Source organism: Mus musculus, chromosome 6 (genome assembly GCF_000001635.26).
Source record: "Mus musculus strain C57BL/6J chromosome 6, GRCm38.p6 C57BL/6J".
NCBI lineage: Eukaryota > Metazoa > Chordata > Mammalia > Rodentia > Muridae > Mus > Mus musculus.
This window is the reverse complement of record NC_000072.6, coordinates 30611002-30635167: the sequence shown is the minus strand read 5'-3', so window position 1 is coordinate 30635167 and position 24166 is coordinate 30611002. Positions and strand designations below refer to the sequence as shown.

The 24166-nt window shown below is 48.6% G+C and overlaps 1 protein-coding gene across 5 annotated transcripts; it reads right to left on the bottom strand.

Annotated features, from left to right (window-relative positions):
* Positions 1 to 3422: 3422 nt before the first annotated feature.
* On the bottom strand, positions 3423 to 24158 carry Cpa5 (carboxypeptidase A5). 5 transcript variants are annotated; one of them, NM_144537.4, is made up of 12 exons: positions 23725 to 24158; positions 22450 to 22661; positions 21110 to 21191; positions 19970 to 20104; positions 11895 to 11993; positions 10472 to 10573; positions 9249 to 9350; positions 8780 to 8890; positions 8260 to 8350; positions 4682 to 4881; positions 4305 to 4389; positions 3423 to 3956 (listed from the first exon to the last, which is right to left on the bottom strand). In NM_144537.4, exons 2-12 carry the CDS (start codon positions 22563 to 22565, stop codon positions 3769 to 3771), a joined length of 1311 nt encoding a protein of 436 aa, NP_653120.1. In that variant the 5' UTR covers positions 22566 to 22661; positions 23725 to 24158; the 3' UTR covers positions 3423 to 3768. The 5 variants fall into 5 exon arrangements, with proteins under 5 accessions (NP_653120.1, XP_006505253.1, XP_006505251.1 ...); XM_006505190.4 differs by having other exon boundaries at positions 3428 to 3956; positions 23699 to 24155; XM_006505188.1 differs by lacking the exon at positions 23725 to 24158 and adding an exon at positions 23168 to 23672 and having other exon boundaries at positions 3428 to 3956.
* Positions 24159 to 24166: the final 8 nt, after the last annotated feature.

The window sequence follows — 24166 nt, the reverse complement described above, 5'->3', positions numbered from 1 at the left end:
TACCAGCCTACAGTTTTTATAGCCACTTAGAATCCACTTGTGGTGATCTGAATGAGACATGACCACAGGCTCAAATATTTGAACACTCGGTCACCTCATTGGTGGCGATGTCTAGGCAGGCCACAGAACCTATAGGAGATGGCGCCTTGCTGGAGGATGAACATTGCTTGGGGGTGGGCCTTAAGAAGCTCTCCCCATTTCTGGTTGGTTCTCTCTGGTTTGTTTCCTGTGCCTCCATTATGGACTCGTCCTCTGGAACCACAAGCCCTACTCTTAAGTTGCCTTTGGTTGTAATATTCTATCACGTCAGCAAGAGGTAGCGAATATAGTACTGTTTCTTAGTCTAAAATCTGTTTGGAGGATAGCAGTGGGCATGTATGCTACTCCAGAGACAGCCAAATACGCCTTACAGGTGGCAGAAGTGACAGAGGTGGGGAGTTGTTTCTGCGTGTGCTGGGGCCTTGAACATGCTGGACAAATGCTCTCCCACTGAACCACATCCCAAGCCCCAAACCCTGTGCTTACTGCAGCTCTCTTTTTTTTTTTTCCTTCTGTGTGGACTGAGGAACTAGGCCCTGCCACGTGAATATTCGATGAAACCTAGATGTGCAGTGGCTAAAGAGTCTAAAAGTCTATGTAAGAACACACCATGGCATCTGCTCAATGGTGAAGGATACGTCCCCACTGCTGTGATATAGGTGTCAGTGTGGCAGATTGACAAAACAGATCAGAAAGATCTGGGTCCCCACTGTATCAAAAACAATCACAGAGACAGCCTTGGGCTCCCCTGCCCAATTAACCCCACCTGTTTTGACCGTCGCACGGTGAGCTTCTGTCACTCCAGCAGGGCTTATGTGAGGCTAAGGTTGGCCTTCCATGAGTCTCTAGTGTATAGGTCTGGTGCTCCCAGGAGCTAAGGGAGTATAAACAACCCTGATGCAGAGCTCTCAGAAAGAAAGAAAATCAATTAGTTTCCAATGATCATTGCTTCCAAAGAGATAAATGAGGCCTTAGAAAGGAGGATTGTGGGAGACAATGATCTATGGCCAATGGACAGTCTGAGGCCTAAGGCTTATAAGGAAATGTTCAAGGGGAAATTGGAAGAAAGAATGTTCCTGAGAGAAGAAACAGCATGCGATAAGATCTCTCATGAAAGGAACTGGGAAGGAGCTGGTGAAGGAGGGCTGAGGGGACAGAAACATGGTGGGAGAGAGGCGGGCTGGTCATGTGACCTTGGGTGAGATTTGGTTGGTTGGTTGGTTGGTTGGTTGGTTGGTTGGTTGGTTGGTTGGTTTGAGTGTTTGGTTTTGTCTTTTGAAAACAGACCACATCCATACAAGAAGAGAGGCAGAGACAGGCAGATCTTGAACTCTCTGAGTTCCAGGACAGCCACTCTTCCCTGTGCAGGAGGTCTTGCTAACGGGGCTGTGAAAACAGGTTCCTGACACCTTGTTCTGGGAGACTGAGTGTGAAGTAGCTTCCTGGTTTGAGGCACCTGAGGAACTCGGGGTCCTGAGGGCCAGCCACACCCTGCCTCATGATAGTCTTTGCCTTTTGCAGCTGATACCTCTATGAGTCTGAGCCTTCTCATCAAAACTGAGGTCACTAACAGTCCCATCTAGGATAGCTAAGAGAAAGCAGTGTGCTGAATCCCGTAATGCACTGGGAACTGTGCATGGCCCACAGTAAGAGCTGGGAAAGAACTTAAGACCAGATTACCAGTCCTCCTACGTCTGGGACAACTCTGCTCCAACTCCACAGGAATCATCTCCTCCCCCCCCCCCCAAGAAATGCTGGTTAATTGTGAAGTGACATCCTAATACCTTCCTGAGGAATAGAAAGTTTCCTCAGGCTCTGCTATAGGTAGCCCACTTGGACAAATGGCGACAGACGTTTCAGACTGTGTGGCCTTGTAAGGCTTTTTAAATACTCTGAAATAGCATTCCTTGTCTTAAAAATGAATCTATTGAGCCAGGCATGCTACTTCACAAGAGGTTGAGGCAGGAGGATTGCCATAAGCTCAAGGCCAGCCAAGACCACACCAGTGAGTTCCAGGCCAATTTGAACTACAGTGTGAGATTCTGTCTCAAAAGAATTTTTTAATGTAAAAATGAGTTTATTGATACCAGTAATACACTTTCCCATGAGGATAAATGAAAATATTTGTGCAGAAGGCATACAAGTTTTAACCATGGCTCTCGTGTGCAGAAGTAGAAGCCGTTTCATTTATCTATAGCTTATATAACGTAGCTCATGGCCCTGCATTTCCACTAACAGAAAACTTCAGGTTGGAAATTCCAGCTTGATTAAACCACATCCAGCTTTAAAAATAAAAACACCTCAGTTTCTTGTGACATTTTTAAGCAGAATGTTCTGACCTCCTCCACTGCTGGCTCAGCCTCTAAAAAATAGTCCAAGTACTTTAGGGGTTAAATACCCTAACTTCCTTGGGGTTACCACAGCTGGTCTTTTACATGTCCATATAATGGCCAATGTCAGGATGTTATACAGGCTGTATTTTCTCTTTCAGCCTCTGCCTCTACCTCTGTCTCTCCTCTGTCTCTCCTCTGTCTCTCCTCTCTCTCCCTCCTCCCTCTTCTTCTCTCTCTCTCTCTCTCTCTCTCTCTCTCTCTCTCTCTCTCTCTCTGTGTGTATGTGTGTGTGTGTGTGTGTGTATATGTGTGTGTGTGTCTTACTCAGAGCTCCCAATAGCTGCAGCTCATTCAGTTGCCTCTAACATCAGCCCAGCCCCTCCCTCAGATGCTCAGTAATTTACTGCTTCAGCACTGCGGTGAGTATGGACCTTGTCTAGGTTTGATCTAGTGAATATGGGTTTGATCATCTAAAAATCGCCTCCTTCCAGCAAATGTCTCTCTTTTTTGCAGGATGTTTTGAAGCAAGAGGCTTCTTCCTATATCTTTCTGCGTTCATTCTTCTCGGTGTGGGTCAGGAACTGGTTTGTAGGCATTTAGAGTCCTTACACACACACACACACACACACACACACACACACACACAGCACATGTACTCACAAAGGGCCTGACTTTTACAAATAAAAGGCTTGTTCTTAAGCTAGTGTTTCTGCCTCAGACTGCCGCAACACGTCCAGCCCTCCTCTGATTTCCTGCTTCTGGGACATAACAGCAGGCCCTCTCCCAGCTCCCCAACAGCAGGCGCTGGAGAACACACCTCACTGGGGTCTCAAAATGTTGCCCTCTTACTCTCTCAGTAAAGTCCAACTCAGTATGTGCCTAACCTTGATGGTCACAAACCAGGGACTTGTTCAGTTTCAGACATGGGGTTAGTACAACCCTTGAGTGAGCCCCTTGAATGTGTCCTTCACCCCGTCCCTAGTCTAAGAGGCTGGAGGGTAAGGACCCTCTTCTCTCTCAAGGGGACAGAAAGTCCGCCATTTGATATCCTGTTGTTTAAATCAAGCCTGGTCCCCTCTGGATTTATTAAAATATTTTACAAAAACTGCTAGGGCAATGTAGATTTTGGCCCTTCCCAGGGATTGGAAGCAAAGAGAGCTTGGATGGGCCTCATATTTTCCCGAAGGCAGCAAGGGGTGGGGCGGGGTGGGAGTGGGTGTCCCAGACATGAGGGGATGCCCAAAGAGATGGCAGCCAACACTAGAGGCAGTGAGGCCTGCTCAAATTTGCTTCTATTTGCTAAGGGTCCAACGACGGTTTGGGGAAGGGATACTTAATTCAGGAGGGTTTTCAGGGAAAAGGGTGAACCCCAACTGCTCCGGCCTGAGTAGCGTGGCTAATAGGGGTGATTCAGGGTGTGTTTCATGATGGTCTGTAATGCCATCCATGTCTCCTCGGCTGTGGGGACAATCTGTGAGGCTGGCAGCAGGAAGCCATATTGTCCAGTGTCCCGGAGCTCGAAGCTGAAGGCATACTTGATGCCGCTGTCATAAGCCCAGTCCACCGAGATCCCACTGGCTGAATCTAAAAAGAAAAGGGCCAAAAAATGCCTGGGAAGAAGGAAGAAGGTGGAGTCACAGGGCACAGAGGAATCCTGAGTGGGAAGTGGGTCCTGCAACCCACCCGAACCCGATCACATCAAGCTTCCTAATTTCAGGCCGCATCCAGGGTCCTCCCCTGCCCCCCACCCCCCAGCCAGTTTTCCCCCTGGACCAATAGACCGATAGACTGAGAACCTTTCCCCTCGGAGGACTTTGTAACAGGGTCTGTGCACTGATGCTGCCTGGGTACCACCATCCACCCAGCCCATGGAGGTCAATGGTACTGCTCATGCTGCACCTGCCCTGCCCCAGGCAGACATGGCTCACTCACAGAGGGTGGTGCTGATGCTGCCAAAAATGTACTGGATCCCGTGAACCTTGTTGAGAGCCTTTACTGCATCCTTGGCAAGATTGAACTGCAAATGACAGCCAGAGAGTAAGAGGCACGGGATGGCCAACTCTTGCACGCTCAGCAGCTGGTGAGAAGGTTGCGAGTGGGGACCACTGTATGTAGATAGTACAGTTCTTCCAGCTTTGAACTTAATCACATATGGGAACAACTCTACTGATTCTTCCTACCATGGACTCTTCCTATTACTGGCCCAGACCCTCATATTGGGAACCAAAGGAGCTACCTGCAGATGCACTAGGTGGTGTTCCCCAGAGAGAAGCTTTCTGCTATCCCACACTCTATCCAGCCAATCTTACCAGCTCTTCGTGGTTAGGTACAGGCTCCAGAGAATGGCCATAAGGATACATGACCATCTGAGAGTAGCTGTGGATGGAGATCATAGCTTTGAAGTTCCCATGGCCAGTGATGAAGTCCACAATTGCAGCTACCTCTGGCTCTGACTCAGGTGCAGGCCCTCGGTAAGTCTCTGAGCAGGGGTTTTTGTTAGAACCATTTCCTGGAAGCAAAATAAAACCACCCAGTGGATTAAAGTGCCCAGGTGTGATGAAACAGTATTCAAAAAACACCTTTACCTCTTGCAAGCTCCTTCTGCAAGTTGGTTGAGGTCATGTGACTGCTTCTGGCCAGTGAAAATTTGCACAGAAATGATGTGTCATTTCTGGTTTGAGGCCATTAAGGGGAAAGGTGGCCAGACCTTGTAAGTGCATGTCTTTAATTTCAGCCAAGGCAGAGGCAGACAGATCTCTATGAGTTCAAGGCTAGCCTGGTCTACAGAGTGAGTCCTGGAGGCCAGCTGAAGATACATAGAGAGATCTCAGCTCAGAAAAAGAAGGAGAAGGAGGAGGAGGACGAGGAGGAGGAAAAGAAAAAGGGTGACTGCATTCTCTTTTGTCTGTCTGAAGCAAAATATTCTGAAGAGAAGCCCTTTGTCACCACTGAAAGACAGGTGCCATTGAGAGCAAGCTGTCCACATGGGACTTTGTGTACAAGATAAACTCTGTGTTAGGCCATGTTTATTGTTGGATTTCTTCTCCTCATACATCAGGACAAAGAAGGGAGCCACACTCTGACTCAGCAACTCTGTGGGCTTACAGGGAGCACCTACCACTCATGCTCTGGGTTAAGTCTTGTCCAAGTTTCCATCGGAGAGGCAGGCCTGCCTGGAAAGATGTATCCAGAGGCAACCTGAGCCTTCTGTCCCAATCCTAACCTCACCTAGTAAGCAGCATCCCTTTGGATAGCTCTTTTGGAGTCCACTGCTGGTGTCAAGGGCCCAGATACAGTATCTGCCAAAGCTTTGTTGCCAGCCTAGAAGCCCATGGACTTGTGTACCAGGGAAAACCAAGATGGGGTCCCAGAGTTGCTTCAGGCTGGGAACCACAGAAGAGGCTTTGGGAATTTTTCTCAAGGAACCTACTTAGAGGAGAGTGCAGAGCGTAGGTGTGTGTGTGTGTATGTGTGTGTGTCTGTGTGTGTGTGTCTGTGTGAATGTGTGTGTGTGTATGTGTGTGTTGTGTGTGTGTGTCTGTGTGTATGTGTGTGTGTATGTGTGTGTGTGTGTTGTGTGTGTGTCTGTGTGTCTGTGTGTGTGTCTGTGTGTATGTGTGTGTGTGTATGTGTGTGTGTTGTGTGTGTGTGTGTGTGTCTGTGTGTGTGTGTGTCTGTGTGTGTGTGTCTGTGTGTGTGTGTCTGTGTGTGTGTGTCTGTGTGTGTCTGTGTGTCTGTGTGTGTGTGTGTGCGTGTGCACTCGCGCATGTGTGCGCATGTGTGGTAAGTGCTCTAATGACTCAGCTCTACCATCAAGCCTGTGCCTCCATTTCTTGGTAGTTGAGCCTTTTGCTTCTCTTAGATGCTCTGCCTGCTTGCTTCCTTTCCCTGGAACCTTGTCATCTAGCGCTGGTCAAGATCAGTGGGTTAGGAACTCACGGGGAAAGAAAATTCCTACTACTTTTCCCTTCTACCTCCCCAAAATGACTGCATCCAAGCCTTACAGAGACCAGAGAGCTTCCCCAACTTCTGAAGCTTTGAGAGGGTACTCAAGCAGCCCCAGGGCCAACAGCAGTCTACGACAGACTGATCCTCTTTGTAGTTGAGGTGAGGGAGACACGGTGCTCTGAGGGAGGATCTCCGGGCTACCTTCATTACAGCAATTAAGAAAATATGAAAACCATGAACTAGGTCTTCCTGCCTGGAGTCGCTTGTTATTCTTGACGCCCCCCCCCCCCAACACACGGCAGCCCAAGGGCCATTCTATCAGCGAATAGCACATCCCCTCTTGGTTGGGTGGTCCTTGCCTAAGGTTGGGGACCCTGGCTAGAAGGGGGAGCACGGCAGCCCCTCAGGCTGGCAGAAGCTAAGCTCACAGTGGCCCTGTTTGTTGTGTCTGTTGAGTTCCTGCACCTGCCCCACTTGATGAATGACAAATGGCAACAGATGAGCAGAGAGAGGCTGAAAGCTTTGTCTGTGTTTGCAGCCCATGCAGGCAAGAGCCGTTCCCCTGCCAACGGCCAGGTGGCTGTGCCCAAATATGGAGAAACACTTCAGGCCATTAGTTCTGGTTTGAGCTAAGCAGAATAAACCAATCATCCCCTGACCAAATGGGAATTAGCTGCTGCCTCTCTGACGTCCACAGTCAAGGTCCTCTGAGTCTGCCTGCCTCACGAGTACCTGCTAATGGATTCATTAGCTGTTTATTTTTCCTTCCCTAAAAATGTAATTTGTAGCAAGGGGAAATCTCTGAAAGTACATGATGAATTATTAAAGCACTAATCTTTGGGTAGTGGGATTATGGGAGCTTTTCTACCCCTTTGGGCTCCTCTACCCTAATAATTGTTTTTTACATTGTATATCCACAGATCTAGCTATTCGGTCACAGAGAGACCCACAAATGTTATTTTCTTTAAGACAGGATTTATCTACCTCTAAACTGGGCTACCTCAGGATTTATGAGTATTGTCAGGCCAGGGTCAACCCTGGTCAATTGGGAGGCAGACAGGTCTAATTTTGCACAGCCATGATCTCTTGCCACAGTGGTTCTCACATGGCCCTGACCCTCAGGCCCCTACTACCATGTGACCTGAGGGCTTTGGTCTCCATCCTTTAGAAATTTCCTTATTTTTCACCGTGAACGGCCTCCAAGAAGTCAGATTTACAAAGCCAGACACCTAGATAGAGAATGTTCTACTGATAGCTTGGCCATCAGCTTATGGATCTGTTTGTTAACATCAGGGGCTTGGTTTCCCTTGGAGAGCCAACCCTTGTCTCCACTGTGGAGTATAGATACCACATCTGGGGCTGAGGTTGAATGTATCCTGTTGATTATCCTGACTGGTCCTGGGATCCCACCCATCCCATTGCTGATTTGCTGGGGTCCAGGTTATTTCCTCTGGGTGTTCTAGAAGACTCGGTTTCCCCATTTAATCTCCGTGTCTTTGTCATGTGTGTGAAAGAGAGAAAATCAGAAAAGATCACCAAAAAACCAAGCCATCCATGGACGGTATAACCTCGCCAGAATGAGCTAGCCTCCTTAAGTCTTTTTCTGCTAAAGTCAGGATCTGATCCTCGCAGTGTGTCCACATTTTAACATCTATGGGTTTGACATGGGTTAAATATCCCCATGAAGGTTTGACATATAGATCCATGTACCACACGTGCAACCTCACCTACATCCCACAAGACACGTGCAACCTCACCTACATCCCACACGCTGGCTGTGTGCTCACCTGACCCTGGTCATGGCACACACAGATTAGCCAACGATGATGTCCATGCCTCCCAATGTATGAGTCAACACACTCTGATGGTAGGAAAGGACCTACCTAAGACCAGCCACTCCTCCTCAAGTCCTGCCCCTGGGTGCAACAGGCTGCCATACCTCCGAAGCCTGCCTTCCAGTTCCTGTTGAGGTCCACGCCAATGCAGAAGATGCCGGGTTGACTTGACTTGTTTTTTCGCCATAAGCGGTTCTGAGAAAGCCCAGGTCATGCAGCCTCATTAATTGGGCCCACCCCCAGAGATGAGAAAGCTGAAATCCTGACCCATGAAAGGGGGAGAGGGGCCTAGTGGGGCAGGAAAGAGCAAAAGGAGGGAGTCCCTGGGGACAGAATGGGCTGACATGGAACTGGGCGTGTGAGCAGATTAGATCTGTGGTTCAAGTAAGCATGGCAAGACATCTAACCATACGCTGGTAGTAGAAGCTTCCTTGGGCAGTGGGCAGGTTACTGGGCAAGACGGCTTTAATCCCATAGCTTTAATACCTCAACAGCCCCCTTTGTGCTAGCCAGGCTCTCTGCAGAGAGCTTTTGAAGAAGCCAGCTCCAGAGGCCACCATGACATTTCTCTGCCCTGACACACACTCCAGATGACTACTGCTGGGGATTTCCAGCTATCCTTACCATGCTATGAGTAAAAGCAAAGCCATCGGGGTTAGTGACAATCTCTATGAAAATGTCCATAGTGTTCAATATCCTCTTCAAGACATGGTCTTTGCCGTATGCATTGACAATCTGCAAGAGAGGGTGATAAGAAGAGGCCCTTGCCAGGTATTCTTCAGAAGTACAAGCAGGAGTAGAAAACAGCCCAGTGGCCACAGGAAGGGGTGGCACTGGGTAATCAAATGCATCCCACATAGAACCAAAAGCTTAAGTTTTAAACACCTGGAAAACAGGATAGCCTGAATTCCCTACTTGCAAAAGGTCAGAGCATATGATAATGTTCCCAAGAACAGGAGGGGATAGAGAAACCTGAATTTAAAGCAACTGAGTTGAATTCTTCAACTTGGGGTCCCTTTAATAAATACCCAAGCATCCCTTACCCCTGGTCCCAGTCCCTGAGGCTATTCCTCAGCTGCCATTCCCAGCTGACCTTCTGCGAGATCCAGATGCCGGTGGCATGGGTGATCCACTCTCTGGAATGAATCCCAGTGTCAATCCAGATAGCCGGGCGATTTGGACCTCCAGTGCTGAACTGGGGGGAAAAATCAGACCACAAACAAAGGTAGGCTCAAGACGGTGCTGTCCTTCAAAGATGCATCCTTACTGTCTGGAATGAATCTGTATGTCAGAGTACTCAGCCTGAGACAAGGGGGACATGCTGGTCTACGTACATATGTACATACACCTACGAAGTTCGAACACATGGGGTGGCCTTTGCCTTACAGCGCTGTTCTTGGAAGGCAAAGTCACCCAAGCAGAAATACAGAATTTCTCAAGACTGAAAGTATCTTAAGACTTGTGCCTCTCAAACTTCGATGGGCACGTGTGTCTCACGGAAATATGAAACAATAAGCAGGCTATGGTGCAGTGGACCTAGGGAGGGGTTCAGACTTTGCATTTCTAACGCACGGGCTTTCAGGTGATGAGGGTACTGATGTGCAAAGCCACACTTTGAGGAGCAAAGACTTAGTGAGAGACTGTGGTGGTGCCTGGTGAGAGGTCAAAGGAGAAGCAAGTTGAGTCACAGCAGAGTCAGGCAAGGCTACATGACTGTTTAGAAGTACCACACTCCGCCGTGTGGGACCTAGCCTCCTTGACAACTGATGCTGAGTCCCCTGTGCTTCACACGCTGGAGCACAGGCTACAGGTTGAGTCTTTTCTGGGACTTGTGCTACTACTCATCGTGCTTCCCTCGTGAGCAAGGGCACTACAGTGACCATATTTGCTCAATGGGCCCCATGAAGGGCTGGAAGGTTTCTCCAGAGCTGCATGCCCATCTATGGGGCTGCCTAAGGCAGATGACCTCAGTCATTGTCAACTGAACCCTATATGCACCTCTGTTCTCACTTAGCAGGTGAAGCAAGTTTGGCGACAGGAAGGGCGCTGACTCACCCACACTCGCCCGGAGCTGAGGTGATGACGGATGCTCCACAGCCCTGGCTCTTTAGCACCTTCCACCTCTTCCTGCCCAGGTTGTCGCACTGCCACTTGTCCATACTTACCAGGGTGAGTCCCTGATGACACAAGTCTGTAGCATGGGATACATGCAACTTCCCTAGCCAGACACTGCTGCCCAGCCGCTTACCGGCGAGCTCAGTCTTAGGATATAGACACTCACTCTGTAGTCTACAGCCTGATTCAGTGGGCTCTTACCTTCAGGACAAGAATGGACCGGTTTTCAAAGCTCTTGCCAATGTGAATTTTGGAGACAAGATTAGAATGTTCAGCTACAAAGTTGTCGATCCAACTATATATCTGAAAATGATGAAGTCTTCTCAGACTGGGAGTTTAAGTGGGGAAAGGGGTGAGCCCCAAGCATGTCAGCGAATGGGGTTCCTTCATCCACCCCACTTTCTTTATTGCTTCCTACCTTCCCTGGGAGTCTAAAGGAACACAGATCAAGAATTACAAATCCTAAAGATACCCTCAGAGCTAAAGGACATCGAGCTGTGACTTGTGAAGAACTCCAGGCTCTTTGTGCAAAGCTACACTTTCACCTCACCTGAGAGAACAGCTTGTATTGAGCTCACTCAAATCCTAGACATGAGCTGCCTGTGATAGCACATGTGTGTAATCCCAGTCCTTGGGAGCCAGAGGCAGGAGGACCAGCAATTCAAGCCAGCCTGGGCAACATAGGAAGATCTAAATAAATAAATAAATTCCTAGACATGGCCTACATGGGTCTCTCTCTGTTGAAAATTCATTCTCTTGCCTTCACCCTGTGGTCTGTTTTATCCATTTAACAGATCTCATGAACTGTGGAGCGCTGTTTTATGTCATTTTCACTCCTTCTAGACTCAGCAGCTTGAAGAGAAGGGCAGTGTTTTATTTATTGTTGACATCAATAACAGTGACAGTCTATATTAGTTCATTTTCTTGTCCTTTCAATACATATATATCAATGAATAAACATTAGAAAGAAAATGGATTCTCCATTACAGGTCTTGGGAAATGAGAAGAATGATAGAGTAGACATTATCAATAATGGCATGTCCTTTAACAGGCAAATGAGGTCTTTTCCTTGGGTTTCTTTCTGAAGTGGAAGTCCCTGCACCCGCCTGTATGTTTTCTCTTAAACACAGTGACTGTCGCTAACATCTAGCTGGGTGTCACTACATCATACATTTTTGCCAAGTAAAAGCAACTGCCTATTTCCACGAGCATGACTTCCCAGTGTTCCTGGGTTGCTGCCACTTGTGCCTTCAAGAATCCACAGTTGGGGCCACGGAACACCATGACTGGTCACAAGGAGGTCAATGAATCACTTAGTCAGGAGATGAGCTATGAAGGCAGCCTCCACCTACTTTGTTCTGGCCTAGAATGGATCCGCACCTTAATGTGCCTACCAACAAACCATTTCGTAGACTCTGAGCCTACCTAGGTGTGCTTCTCCACTGTTATTCTCTCTATTTGATTCTGGAACCACCAAACATCCCTTCACCTGATGTCTCTTCTCTGTACTCTCCCATGTTACAGTCTCTATAGTCTCAGAATCCTTCTCAGGCCTCTGCCTGATCCTAGCAATCCCAAGGAATTCAGAAGCCTTAGCGTCTAGAGCTTGCCCAGATGGACCTACCTCGTCCAGGGTGTGATAAGAGGAATAGCTGAAGCTGTTGGTACTGCGTTCCAGCCTGCGAGACTTTGCCATGGCGTCTCTCTCTTCATCCAGTAGCACCTAGCAGATAGGAAAACACACTGGAAAGGTAGAAGAGGGGCTTTGGACCCGCAGCATCAACACCAGGAGGGATGAACCACCATGATCACATGCAACAGAAGAATGTATGTGGTTGAAGGGTGACTCTTCATGTGCTGGCATTCATGCTAAAGTTGCCCAAATGAGCACAGGACCCATCAGTCTGGAGAGACAGACTTTAAGTCCAACTCTGCTCCCAACTTATGGTAGAACTTGCTGTAGCCTTGGTTTGCTCAGCCCAAGAATTAGGACAACAGTCTATGTTGCGCTGCCTTGCAGGATAAAATATAGTGGTGGATACGAAGGTGTATTAAGAAAGATGAACATAGGTCCATGCCAACGTTGTTTTTGTACCTTAAAAACTGAACCACGGAGCTGACCATCCTGGAGGAGCAAATGATGGCTCTGATTCCCAACATCAATTCCTCTCCCAGGAAGTAGCTTAGACAACTGGTATCCAGGCCATTTCAGAAAGCCAGATATGGACAAAGCCAACCTAAACCATGATGAGTGTGGAGTATGTCAATGTTCTCAACATGTTAACTGCCTGCCAGATACAGCACACGTTGAGCCAGAAGCAACAGGCTTGAGAGATGGTTTGCTGTGGCATTCAGCCTTCTCATAAAGCTTTCCACTGACCACAGGGATGGAGGGCAGTCAAGTGCCTGGGTTGAGGTGACTACTGACTGCTCTCACTACCCCCCCCCCCCCGTGAAACCACTGCTCGGACACTTTTCCCAGCTTAGGTCAGAGTGTGATAGGCAGACTCAGGACTAACACTGATTATGCAGAGCGGAAAGCTCCCAAGCCCTTGTGCCTGAGAATGTCAACCAACATCCTCATGCACTCAAAGGGACCTCTCCTTAAGCTCTGGGTCACAGTTTGGATCTTGCCTTATTTGGGGACCAGTACCCTTTGGTCTATGGTATCTTTATTCTCATGTTCTTCTCTCTCACTCGATCTGGTCAAATGACCAGATTCCAGGGAAGGAATTAACTCGTGGTGTTTTAGAGATAAAACAGATTGGGTAGTGACAGCGCTTCAATGCATAGCTAAGAAGTGGCAGAGATGAGATAAAAAGCAGATCTTCCTGTTCCCAGCCCTGGATTCCTCAAGCCTAGCAATAATAACATATACACACAGATATGCATACTTGTGTGTGGTATAAATAAATATAGATAAAGAGAGGAAACAGAGGCATGCACAATGTTAACAGCTGAAAACTCTATCATACTATTCTTGCAATTAAAAAGTTTCTTCAAGTAATGAAAATCAAGTACCCTCAAGCACAGGAAAACAAGACATTAAAATGCCAAAAATAAATATAACAAAATGCTAATGGCGCCTGTTCGAATAAGATTAGAATTTTGAACATTTCCCCCACCCCCACCCCCACCCCGTACTCTCGTCTTAGGTTTTGGCAGCATGCTTATACCACTTGAGCGAGCAAGGGCTTTTAAGAGAATAGATAATACCAGAACCAAGCTTTTCATGGCTAACGTGAAGTGCCAGCTGCAGTGTCTTCAGTGCTTGGGGCTGGGGGAGAGCGCGGGTCCTCACCCGCTGCTATGCATGAGGTGACTCGCCCAGAAACACATTCTTCCCCGAAGGCCCTGTCCACTTGTTCCCGACTCTCAAGTTCATAGATTCCAGATTTCAAAATGGAACTAGAAATCAATGTGTATGGCTCAAAGGACTTCATGTCTCAGCACCAAGTACATGTTCAGTAATTATAATTGCCATGTTTCTAGCGAGGCTGGCCTAGCTTGGGGCTTTGCATTTGGGCAAAGCCGGAATGCCTGTGTATGTCAGGCACGGCTGGGGCAGGCCTTGTCCTTGTCGGTCACTCTCAAGTACCACCCTGGGAAGCTCTCACAAAAGGAATGTATCTTCTTCCCAGGAAATCCACCTAAGTCCACCCAGCCCACCATGACCAATGTGTGTCTGTCACTGAGGGCTGGTAAAACCAGCTGTGCTGAGCAGCTGTGAGCAGGCCGGCAACTGGCTGACAACTGGGTTTGGGCAGGCCTAGTCTTGCTCTACACCCAGTAGAATGAAGTTACAAGGGGTCAAATGTCCCAGGATGTAGTAGGGCTTGCGTAGGGGTTGGATGATTTGGGGGGGGGGGCAGGGTGAAGGGGAGAACTCGGAAGAAAGCTGTAGATGGCCCAGTTCTTGCAACATGGCCAGAGACGCCCGTAGGAAACAACTTTGAGGAATTGAACAGACTTTGTTCTAGAAATCAAGTTGGAGGCAAACAGGAGGTTGGCACCAAATTGCAAATGTCTTTCCAAACATCCTCCCAGTCCCATGAATGGAAAGGACACCCTCCTAGGAGCTAGGAATCCTCAGTCCTCCCAGCTGGACCTCAATTCCAGGAACATTAATCTACCCTGGCCTGAAAACTACACAGATGTTTGCTCCCTTCCAGGGCTAAGGAAGAGGGTAAGAGCTGAGAATAAGGCCTCGAATGGGTTCAGGATGACAAACAACCCTCTCAGGCTCCTGGGGGAGGAGGAGGTGGGCGGGGACAAGATGAGAAGCTCAGAAGCCAGCCATTTTCCTTCTTGAAGGCCACTAGCTGACCTGAACAGTAAGAGCTGATTGTGAATTCATTCATTCCAGGGATGCGGGAGACTGAGAGCTTAGGTGGAAAACAGCATCCCTGTGAGGAAGAGAAGCAGCAGCCCAGGACCCCGACGGTGGAGCTGAGGCCTAAAGAATTCTTGATCTCCTTACAGCCTTGCTCCAGCCACAGACCTCCACAGACTCAGCACACGGTGGGGAGCTGTGTGCTTTTGGCAGGCAGGTCCCTGGCTTTCTTTTCTAGAACTAATGTTTGCTATGTAAGTGCCATTTCTGGAAAGTGCTACCAAGATGATATTTTCAAAATGGAGCCCCTCACAGTCAAGGCTGAACCCCTGAACAGTGAGACCCAAGTTCAAACACCACACACCACCAACCATCTTGACTACTGAGGTGATAGATGGTATAAAACACGGTGTGGTCCCTGATGACACACTGATGCGATCACTAACCTGGGCTCTGCCTCAGTTTCCCCTCATGAGACAAGGATCATTTTACCACACACTTCAGCCTTTTACTCTAAAGTGCTGTCATATGGGTCAGCCCGGTGTGCAGTAAATACCAGCTAACTTTAGCTAGGAGGAGGAGGGTAATGACCATGACGGGAGAGAGGACAGATACAGTTAAAAGAAGGACACAAGCTGACACAGGAGCAAGACTTTGAAAGCCGTGAGGAAACGGGCCATGCAGATACCTGCTAGGACAGCATTCTAGGACTGACCCCAGAGAGTACAAAGATGTGATCTCAGACGAGGGCCTTGAGGCAGAAACACATCAGGTCAGTTCTAGGAGCATCAAAGACTGCAGACTACAGACACAAAGCAAGGGAGAGTACGGATGATGGGGAGGGGTGGGGAGTGACTCACTTGGAGCCTTGGTCTTTTCAAGAACTTTGCATTTATAAATGCCTGCCTGCACTCCCTTCTGTGTTCTTTTGTTTGTTTGCTTGCTTGCATTTATTACAATCTTACTATCTAGCCAGCCTGGACTTTAACATCTAGCTCCATCTCCAGGGATGTGCGATACTCAGCCCCAACTGTATTTATATATTTTGTAAAGGACACATCCGGCTGCTGCCTTGAGAATGGATAATAGGGAAGCAAGGATAAGATTGGGGAGAACAGTTAGAGAGTTCCTGACAGAGTCTGGCCCTCCTGTGACCCCCAGTTCTCATGAAGACAGAAGGATGTTGAGTTTTGGCGAGACCCTTTGTGGGACACTGCTAGAATAGTCTCCCAGTTTTAGCTATGCTGACCCACAGTAGCAGTTTAGATGCGTCCAAAGTATTTGAAGAAAGATTCTAGGGTCTGCAGTAGGCTGAGTGGCGTGTTTGAGTCCAGAATGACTCCCACCTCTGTTCCCTGGAGACACCTGAGCTCCCAGAGGCTGCAGAGGAACAGATGGGGACTTGGGACGCTCCCTTTGTGCTGTAGAGTTTGCAAGGACCCTCAGACAGCCAGTGCTGGAGTTCAGAACTTCAGCTGGAGACATAAGAGGGGTCATGAGGAGGTGGGGAGATTTCGCTCTGTTCCCCTGGAGTGTAGAGAACAGTCTTGAGTTTTCCTGCAAACAGGAAGACTGGGGTTGACAGAGCAACCAGGGAACCAGGCCAGTGGAGGCCAGTACAGAGTCCTAGGGGGCCAGAGGAGAGACATCACTGAACGGCATGCCAGAAAGACGTGCAATTAGAGCTTGAGTGGACCGGGTGTTCCTGTGCTTTGTCCAGGGCCCTTCTGGGGAAGTTAGGGGCCCGACAGCCTGCCAAAGGGGATGATGGGTAAGCCGAAGAAATAAAAAGTCAGTATTTCTAGTTTTGTTCTAGAAGGAAGCAGAGAGATGGATGGTAACTAGAGAGGGGAAAGAGACGGGATCAGAGAGATTTTTTTTCGGATGGGCTCAGCCTATTTGTATGCAGATGTGGACAAGCCCACAGAGAGAGGAGTTGGTGAGGCGGAATTCATACTAAATTGTATTCCTCTCTGGATGGTCAGAGCCCGGGTGATTTTTGTTTTCTTCTTGTGCTTTTCTCCTGTTTTTCCAAATTATCTAACATGAATATTTATTAATTTTGTAATCAGAAAAAAAGCCATTAAAATCCCAAGCACTGATTGCTCAAGTGAAGCCTTTCCGTCGTGACTCATCCCAGGGAGGGGGAAACACCGAAGGACTGAAAAGAACGAAGAGGTGAAGAGAAATTAAATGCAAATCAAGCACCCTCGGAATCAGATAATTTCTTGCCTGGCCCACTGCAATTTCCCGACCAACCTCCTGCCTGTCACTCTCCCGGGGCCCTGTCCCCAGCTCAACACAAGCTCAGTAAGGAGGGGGGTTCAGAAATGCAAATCTGATGGTGTAAAAGACCCTCCTGAGTCTCCCCTCTGCCCACTTCACGGGACAGAAGATACCCTTTACAAGGAGCCCGGTCCCATCATCAAATCCAGGTGGGGGCCTCCTTCCCCTAAAGCCCCCCTTCCCCGCTCCTCAGCCGCACGCAGGCACGCATGGGTAATTACAGCTTCACAGCACCAGTGACGTGCAGTGCCTCTGGTATTCGCTCCCATAGCAACCTGTGCGCACTCCATCAGGGCACTCACCCACTCCACGGTAATCACGCATCTACTCCCCCCCCCCTTCCCATCCCCCCCACCCCATCCCACTCTTTCTAGCTCTCCTGGATACAGCCCCTGAGTTTGGTGGGCTTGGTTTTGTTTTCAGTTTCCGTGTTTCCAAGCTCCCTGCCCGATACTCAGCACACAGTAGGGGTGTGTGTGTGTGTGTGTGTGTGTGTGTGTGTGCACATGCACGTGCTCGGTGGGTGCTGTGTATGGAGTACAGCTGTCTTTCCAAGCCCTCCCAGATGCAGAGGTAGAAAAGGAAGATACAGGTCCCCTCCTCAAAATTCTTCCTCTGGATAAAAACCAAAACCACCAGCAGAGTTTTCCATGATTGGCTGTGCCTGGCCCTCACTGCCAAACACATCTCTTTTCTTCAAGTTCTCATATATAGTCATTCAGCTGACATTTATTAAGTCCTAACCAAGGCCAGAAGTGTGCAGATGAGCAAGAGAAAAACAAGGAGAGACCAACGTATCAATAAAGACTCCCTGCGCATGTCAGTCCTGAACACCTTGACATCACTCAAGCTGCCATTACTGAAGGCTCACGGGGGGGGGGGGGGGGGACGACACACACAGCTAGTACTAGAGCTGAGCCCGTGTGTCTTTAGCTCAAATAAGCTTGCTCCACATCAACCTGGGTGTGCAAAGCCCCTTCTAGTCTTGTCAGTGCTTCTGAGCCTCTCTGACCTGCCCCCCTCCCCCGCTGTCACCACAAATCAACCAGGAACAACAGCCTCTCCCCACCCCTGGCGCCCTCAAAGCCACAGCATGACCTCAAGGAGGGCAGCCCGGGCTTAATGCTTTGCAGATTGCACGTTGGAGATTTGCTTGCAGAGGTTAGAGCAGAAAGTTCAGGCATTTTCCTGGGAAGGAGTGACAAGTCCCACAGGAGTTCAGGTTTGGGGACTTCAGGAGAGGCTCTCTCTAAAAGGGGCCAGCGAGGGAAGCTCGGGGGGGGGGGGGGGGGATGTCCCCAACATGCAGTAATCAACCAAGTTTGTTGAGACTTCCAAGTATCTGTTTGCCGAATGCTGCTGGGTTCCCAGGGCTGGCGCAGCAGAAGCAGGGAAACGGGAACTTCAAAATAGAGGCATGGGCTAAAAAGGAGAACTCAGTTCTGTTCTTTTGATGTGGTAGCCTCTTGTCTGTGTGAGTTTCCCCATTTTTGTTTGTGGGGGATTTAATTAGAGAAACATCCCACCCCCACATGTTGAGCGGGAAAACAGATGTGTCTGTGAAGGATAAAGGACTTTGAATGGACCCAGTGCCCCAGCCCTGTGCTGCCCTGGGAAAGGAATGTTGCCTAATGCGTTGATCCCTTGGCATGCGGTGTCAAGTGTGTGCACATTGGGGGGCTCCCTGTTCCCACACTCTGAGTCCTTAGAGGAGATTAGTGCGAGCAGCATGGTTGTTAGGAATGAGTCTCTGTGGAAACGATTCTACAGGTACATAGGCAACCACAGAATCTGCACGAGGACGCAGCCTGGGAGCCTTTTAACATCTGCATGGTACCCAAAGATTTGTTATGAAAAAAGGTTGTGCTACCAATACCTCTTTCTCTCTCCATTATACGCATGCAATACAAGTGAGCGCAGGAAGTCCATGTTAGATGTTTTATTCAATCACTCTGCACCTTATTTTTTGAGACAAGGCTTCTTGCTGAACCTGTTGTTCTCTGATTATAAACTGGCTAATCAGAAAACCTCTGGATCCCATGTCTCGCCCCTTGCCTCTTCCCCCTCCCTACCCCCCCCCCCCCAAGCACTAGGATTATGGGCAGCAGCTGTGCTTGCTCTGGGTTCTGGAGAGAACTGCACCCACCCTGAGCCATCTCCCCAGACCTGCGAGGGTCTTTGGGATGTCTGTGAACACAGGGTGGCTGAAGTAGATTTTCACAGTGCTCAGAAAAGATAGTGTAAGACATCAAGAGGGAGCTTAAGATGCTGTTCTCCTGGTCCTGATCTGGGTCTGCCATGTTTCCCAAGCCATCGGAGGACTCTCCTCTGGGGGAGATGCTCAGAGTGCAGAGAGGGAAGGAAAGAATGACAGGGTCGTTGTATGGGGTATCTTTCCTCCGTGGAGCCCTCTCAGACTGGGTGTCTGAGACATAACAAGGGGAAGCCATTAGAGAAGCAAAGGAAGCCACCAGAGGTGCCTAGGAAGGACCTAAACTGTCCCTCCTGCCTCCACTTTCCCCTCTTATTTTTTGCTGGTAGCTGCCAGCTCTTCCAGAGGATTAGTCCACAGCTGCCGTACTCTCCCTGCCTCCATGAGGAAACCCTGTCCAAAACTTAAATGTTCTCTTAGAAATGTACATTTTTTTTCATGGTCTATTTCGTTTGGTTTGGTTTTGCACATGTTCATGTGTGCTGTCTTGCTTGCTTGCTTTTTGTTCTGAGACAGGCTATCAGGTACCCTAGACTGGCCTTGAACTTTGGATTTATGATGTCTTTACTGGAATTACACATGTGTGTCACTTTGCCCAGTTTTCTGGCTCATCCCATGCAGAGCCAAGCACTGGACCCCGGGCCTCACGCATGCCAGGTAAATAGTCTAACAGCAGAGCTGCATCCCCAAGCCCAGAAATGTACAATATAATGTCTTCCATAACATGTCCATAAACAGGCAGCTGTGTACCCACGAGCAAAATGTCTGCTCTTAAGCCTGAGGCTGTCCCCAGCCTCCCATGGTACAAACCAACCAAAAGGAAATGTGGGAGGTGAGCTCCTTACTGTGAGCCAGGGTAGGCTCTCACCTGGATGTCCTTTATCATGATGCTGTAGGCAAGGCCATGAGACTTCAAATAAGCTTTAACACTGGGCAGTTCAGAGAAGGGAACTCTCATGTCCACAGGGAGGCTAGGTCTGGCTGGGCCACGCCAGAAGTCCACCTTGTTCACAAAGAAAAGAAAGAAAGGAAGGAAGAAAGAAAGAAAGAAAGAAAGAAAGAAAGAAAGAAAGACAGCTGTGTTTATCGACTGTCCTTATATACTCGGTAGGCATCGAGAGGACAGGGCTTCTTTTATGCTTCAAAGGGATACAGTTCCATTTAAAAAAAAAAACAAAAAACAAACCCATGGTCTACAGACAAGAATAAAGCCCCTCCTCACTAAGGCTCCTTCCTCATTTCCTCGTCTACATCCCGCTCACTCACTCATTGCAATGTCATCTGGATCCACAGAGCCTAGAGTTCCTACAAATGAGACTGCCACCACTGGACATTAGTCTGGACGGGAGAGGGGACGTCACCTCTTCTAGTCCCGTGAGAAGCAGGAGAGGCAAATCTGGAGCCCACGCCCTCTATCTGCCTGTACCTTTGTAAAATGAAGGCACTCGGAGAGTGGTGGACCCCCCTCATTGAAGGGGACACTTGTACAAATAGCTGCAAACGCTCTGGGTCCCATCCAGAAAAAGCTGGTTGTTTTACAAGCCCTCAAACAAAAGCCCTCCATTATAATTGTCAAAGAAAATGTTTCCCATTGTGAAAACTTGGAGAGGACAAATGTTCTTGGAAACAGATCCCCAGGCTGACAGACACAGACCCAAATACAACACATTCGCCAAGTGAAGCCATGTGCATGGCACCGCAGCAGGGACATCTGCGCTTTCCTATGGCTTTAGGACATTGCAGCTGTTTTCAGAGTGTGCTCATAACCCCCCCCCCCCCACAACGACAGAAGGGAAAGCTAAAGGAATCACAGCTTACAAAGGCCACCCAAATTTATGGGGACATGTCCCTAACATGGCAGAGAAGCCACCTTGGACTTGTCCAGAATCTAGTGATCCTTTTTGGAGACCTCAGGAAGGAAGTTTCAGGGTTGGAAGATGTAAGGGGTCAAGACAAGGAACTGAGGTGCAAATGTGGTGACAGTAGTATCCCCAGGAACAATCCTCACCTTCTGGGGCTTCTGGGTCTCCAGATCCCTGAGAAGTGACAGCTGCTTCTCATTTTTGGCCAGGACTCGAAGAACCTGGTCTCTGGGAAAAGATGGGAAGGGTGAGGAAAGCTGTGGAGGCTAGGGCGATTGACAGAGCCAGTGTGGAAGAGAGGGGACACTGAAGTGAAGGAGCCCTGGCACATAACAGAAGGGATGAGGGAGTGGGCAGATGGACTAAAGGGAACTGGGGAACCAATGACAGTTCCTGTGCTACCCACCCCCCATGAAAGGTGATATAAAATAACCCCAACCTTGGGGCAGAGGAGCCATGCTTGCTTCCTTCCATGGGGTAGGTGGAAGATGACAATGTAGAGTCCCACATCTCAAGCTCTGGGGTCTGAACCTGGGATGCTTCTGGCTCTCAGCCTATCTGGTTCTGGGACCTGGGAGATGACACCCTTTCTAAGCTGTGCCTCTTTCTTACTTAAAGTCTATAGACTATCTATCTACTTTCTGGGACATTGGGAGGCCTAGCGTGGATACTTGAACTTGATGCTTCAAAGATAGATCATAGCACATCTACTTTTGGGGTGAGTATGTAGTCTAATAAGGGTTACTAATCTCCTCAAGAATTTTAGGAGAAATATAAGCCTTCAGCCCTAAAGAAGGACGTGTATAAAATCTATCGCAAGCAATTTTCAGAGTTTTTAATTTGTTTTTTTTTTAAACTGGCATATATTAATTATACTTGGTAATATGTTTTATGCACACATAATACATTTTGATCCTGTTCACCTCTTCCTCATTTCTTTCTCTTGTCCCCACCCACTTATTTTGATCTTTTTCCTCTTCCCAACCAGTCTCAATTTTAGAGGATCCTCTTGGAGCACTGAAAACTTAACACAGAGCTTCAGATGTAGAAGAGACAAATAATAATACAGCCAAGATGTCTGGCCTGGCTTATGAGTAGGAGACCAAGGGATCTGAAGTGGGCTCTGAATGAGAGCTGAAACTTTTGTCTGGTCCCACCCAAAGAGACAGATGGACAGACAGACACATGCAGACATACACAGACACATATGCACAGAGACACACACACTCCAACATACACAGTCACATACAGATATACACAGAGACACACACACTCCAACATACACAGTCACATACAGATATACACAGACACACAGAGACACACACACTCCAACATACACAGACACATACAGACATATACAGACACAGAGACACAGACAGACACACATACACACTCCAACACACACACACACACACACACACACACACAGAACATAGGTCTTCTCCCACCCAGCCTCCCCTCCTCCCACCAAGAAGCAACCACTCACCCTGTGAAATTCACTTGGCCCCAAGCTACAGCCAAGATAAAGTTGCAGAACAGAAGTGTCCGTCTGTCCAGAGGGGACAGCCCAGGGACTAGTCCTCCTCTTTGGGTGCCCTGCATGCTTCTCCTTCCAGACAAGCGTCAAGGGTTTTCCTCCAGCTTGGGCATGGCCTAGGCCTCACGACAGCACATCACCTAAGGGCCAGCAGCCCGGGCCTGAGAATGGACATGAGACTTTAAGGAGGGTCTGGCATGTGGTATCCTCATGCGAGGCCTTGGGAGAGCTGGGCCACCCTCCTCCCTCCTTTCCTGGGAAGGGAGTGGAAAGATGGAAAAATGAAGAAAAGACCCTTAGCTTTTCTTTCCTCTGCAGGATGGGTAGGAAATTCCCTGTTCCAACCTCCTCAGGAGCATCAAATCCTCCCTCGCCAGAGAAAGAGAAGTTGCTAGTGGCCCTAGGCTGCCTCCTCTACACAGCTGCTCTTCTGTTCCCCTTCTGTCCTCTCACACTGTCACACTACCCACTGTACCCAGAGCACTGTGAGCACCACCGAAGGGTCACAGGACTGAGAGTCAGGGAACTGGGATGCCCAGTCCCTGTCTAAAAGAACTGGAGCCTTTGAACCTGGTCACAGTGAACTGACTCAGCAGTCAGGTGGTGCTGGAAATACCTTCCTTCCCTCCCTACCCCACAGGAGGCCTGGGATATTAGATGAGACAACCTGGATGAATTGGCTTGGTGCAGCCTGTGACATGGAATGGCTTATTATTTCGAAGGCATTAGCTCTTAATCACAGGTCCGTACTGTTGCGACAGGGAAAATGAAGGGACGGTGTGGCAGAGGGAATAAATATTGTACAAGAGAAGAACTTCAGTCAGGATCCCTTGTCTCTGTCAGCAGGCAGTCACCACTCTACTGAGACAGGTGGAGTAAACTGAAGGCCAGGAGTCTTTTGTACAATTTTCAACAAGCAAAAAAGTCCAATTCTCAGTCCTGCTGAAGCCCTGCTCAGTCTCCTTATGGCTTGGGAATAGTACAAATAGAGCAGAGGTCAGTACACAGAGTAGTCATCTTGAAAGAGGAAAGCAAAAGATGGGGCCTAAACAACACAGGATGAATCTAACAAAATCCAAAGAGGTAAGAAGAATCTTAGCTAAAATCCAGTTGTTCTGTCCACAAAGGCCACCTGTCACCAGAGATTCTTAGCAACCCACCCCCACCCCCACCCACACACACACACATGCACACATACTTTCCCACAATGGCCAATTAGCTGACCGTGTGCGGAGAGGGGGGTCACTCTTCTATTGATAGCTGGCCCTGCTCTCCACCCCGCCTGCCCTACTCCTTTATTTCATGGGTCAGCCGTTCAGGCACACCAAACTCTCCTAGAACCCCAGCTTTGGAAATGCTCAGAAAGTAACATTAGCAAACGGCTTAAGGACCTAGAAAAGAAAGCAATTGTACAGCTTTAGTAGCCATGAGAATAAAAGAGAGAGCTGGTAAAGAATAGCTCAGAAATTCAGAAGGAAAAAAGGTGGGGATGGTACTAGTCACTGAAAGCACCCAGCATTCTCATGTTCAAAAGCATCATTTTAAGCCACTAACAATGAGACAACTATTCCTGCACTTGGTTTAGAAATGGAAGATGGAAAGAGAGAGAGAGTGAGTGAGAGAGAATTAGAGTGAGAACAAGAGCGAGGCGAAAGAAAGAGGAGCG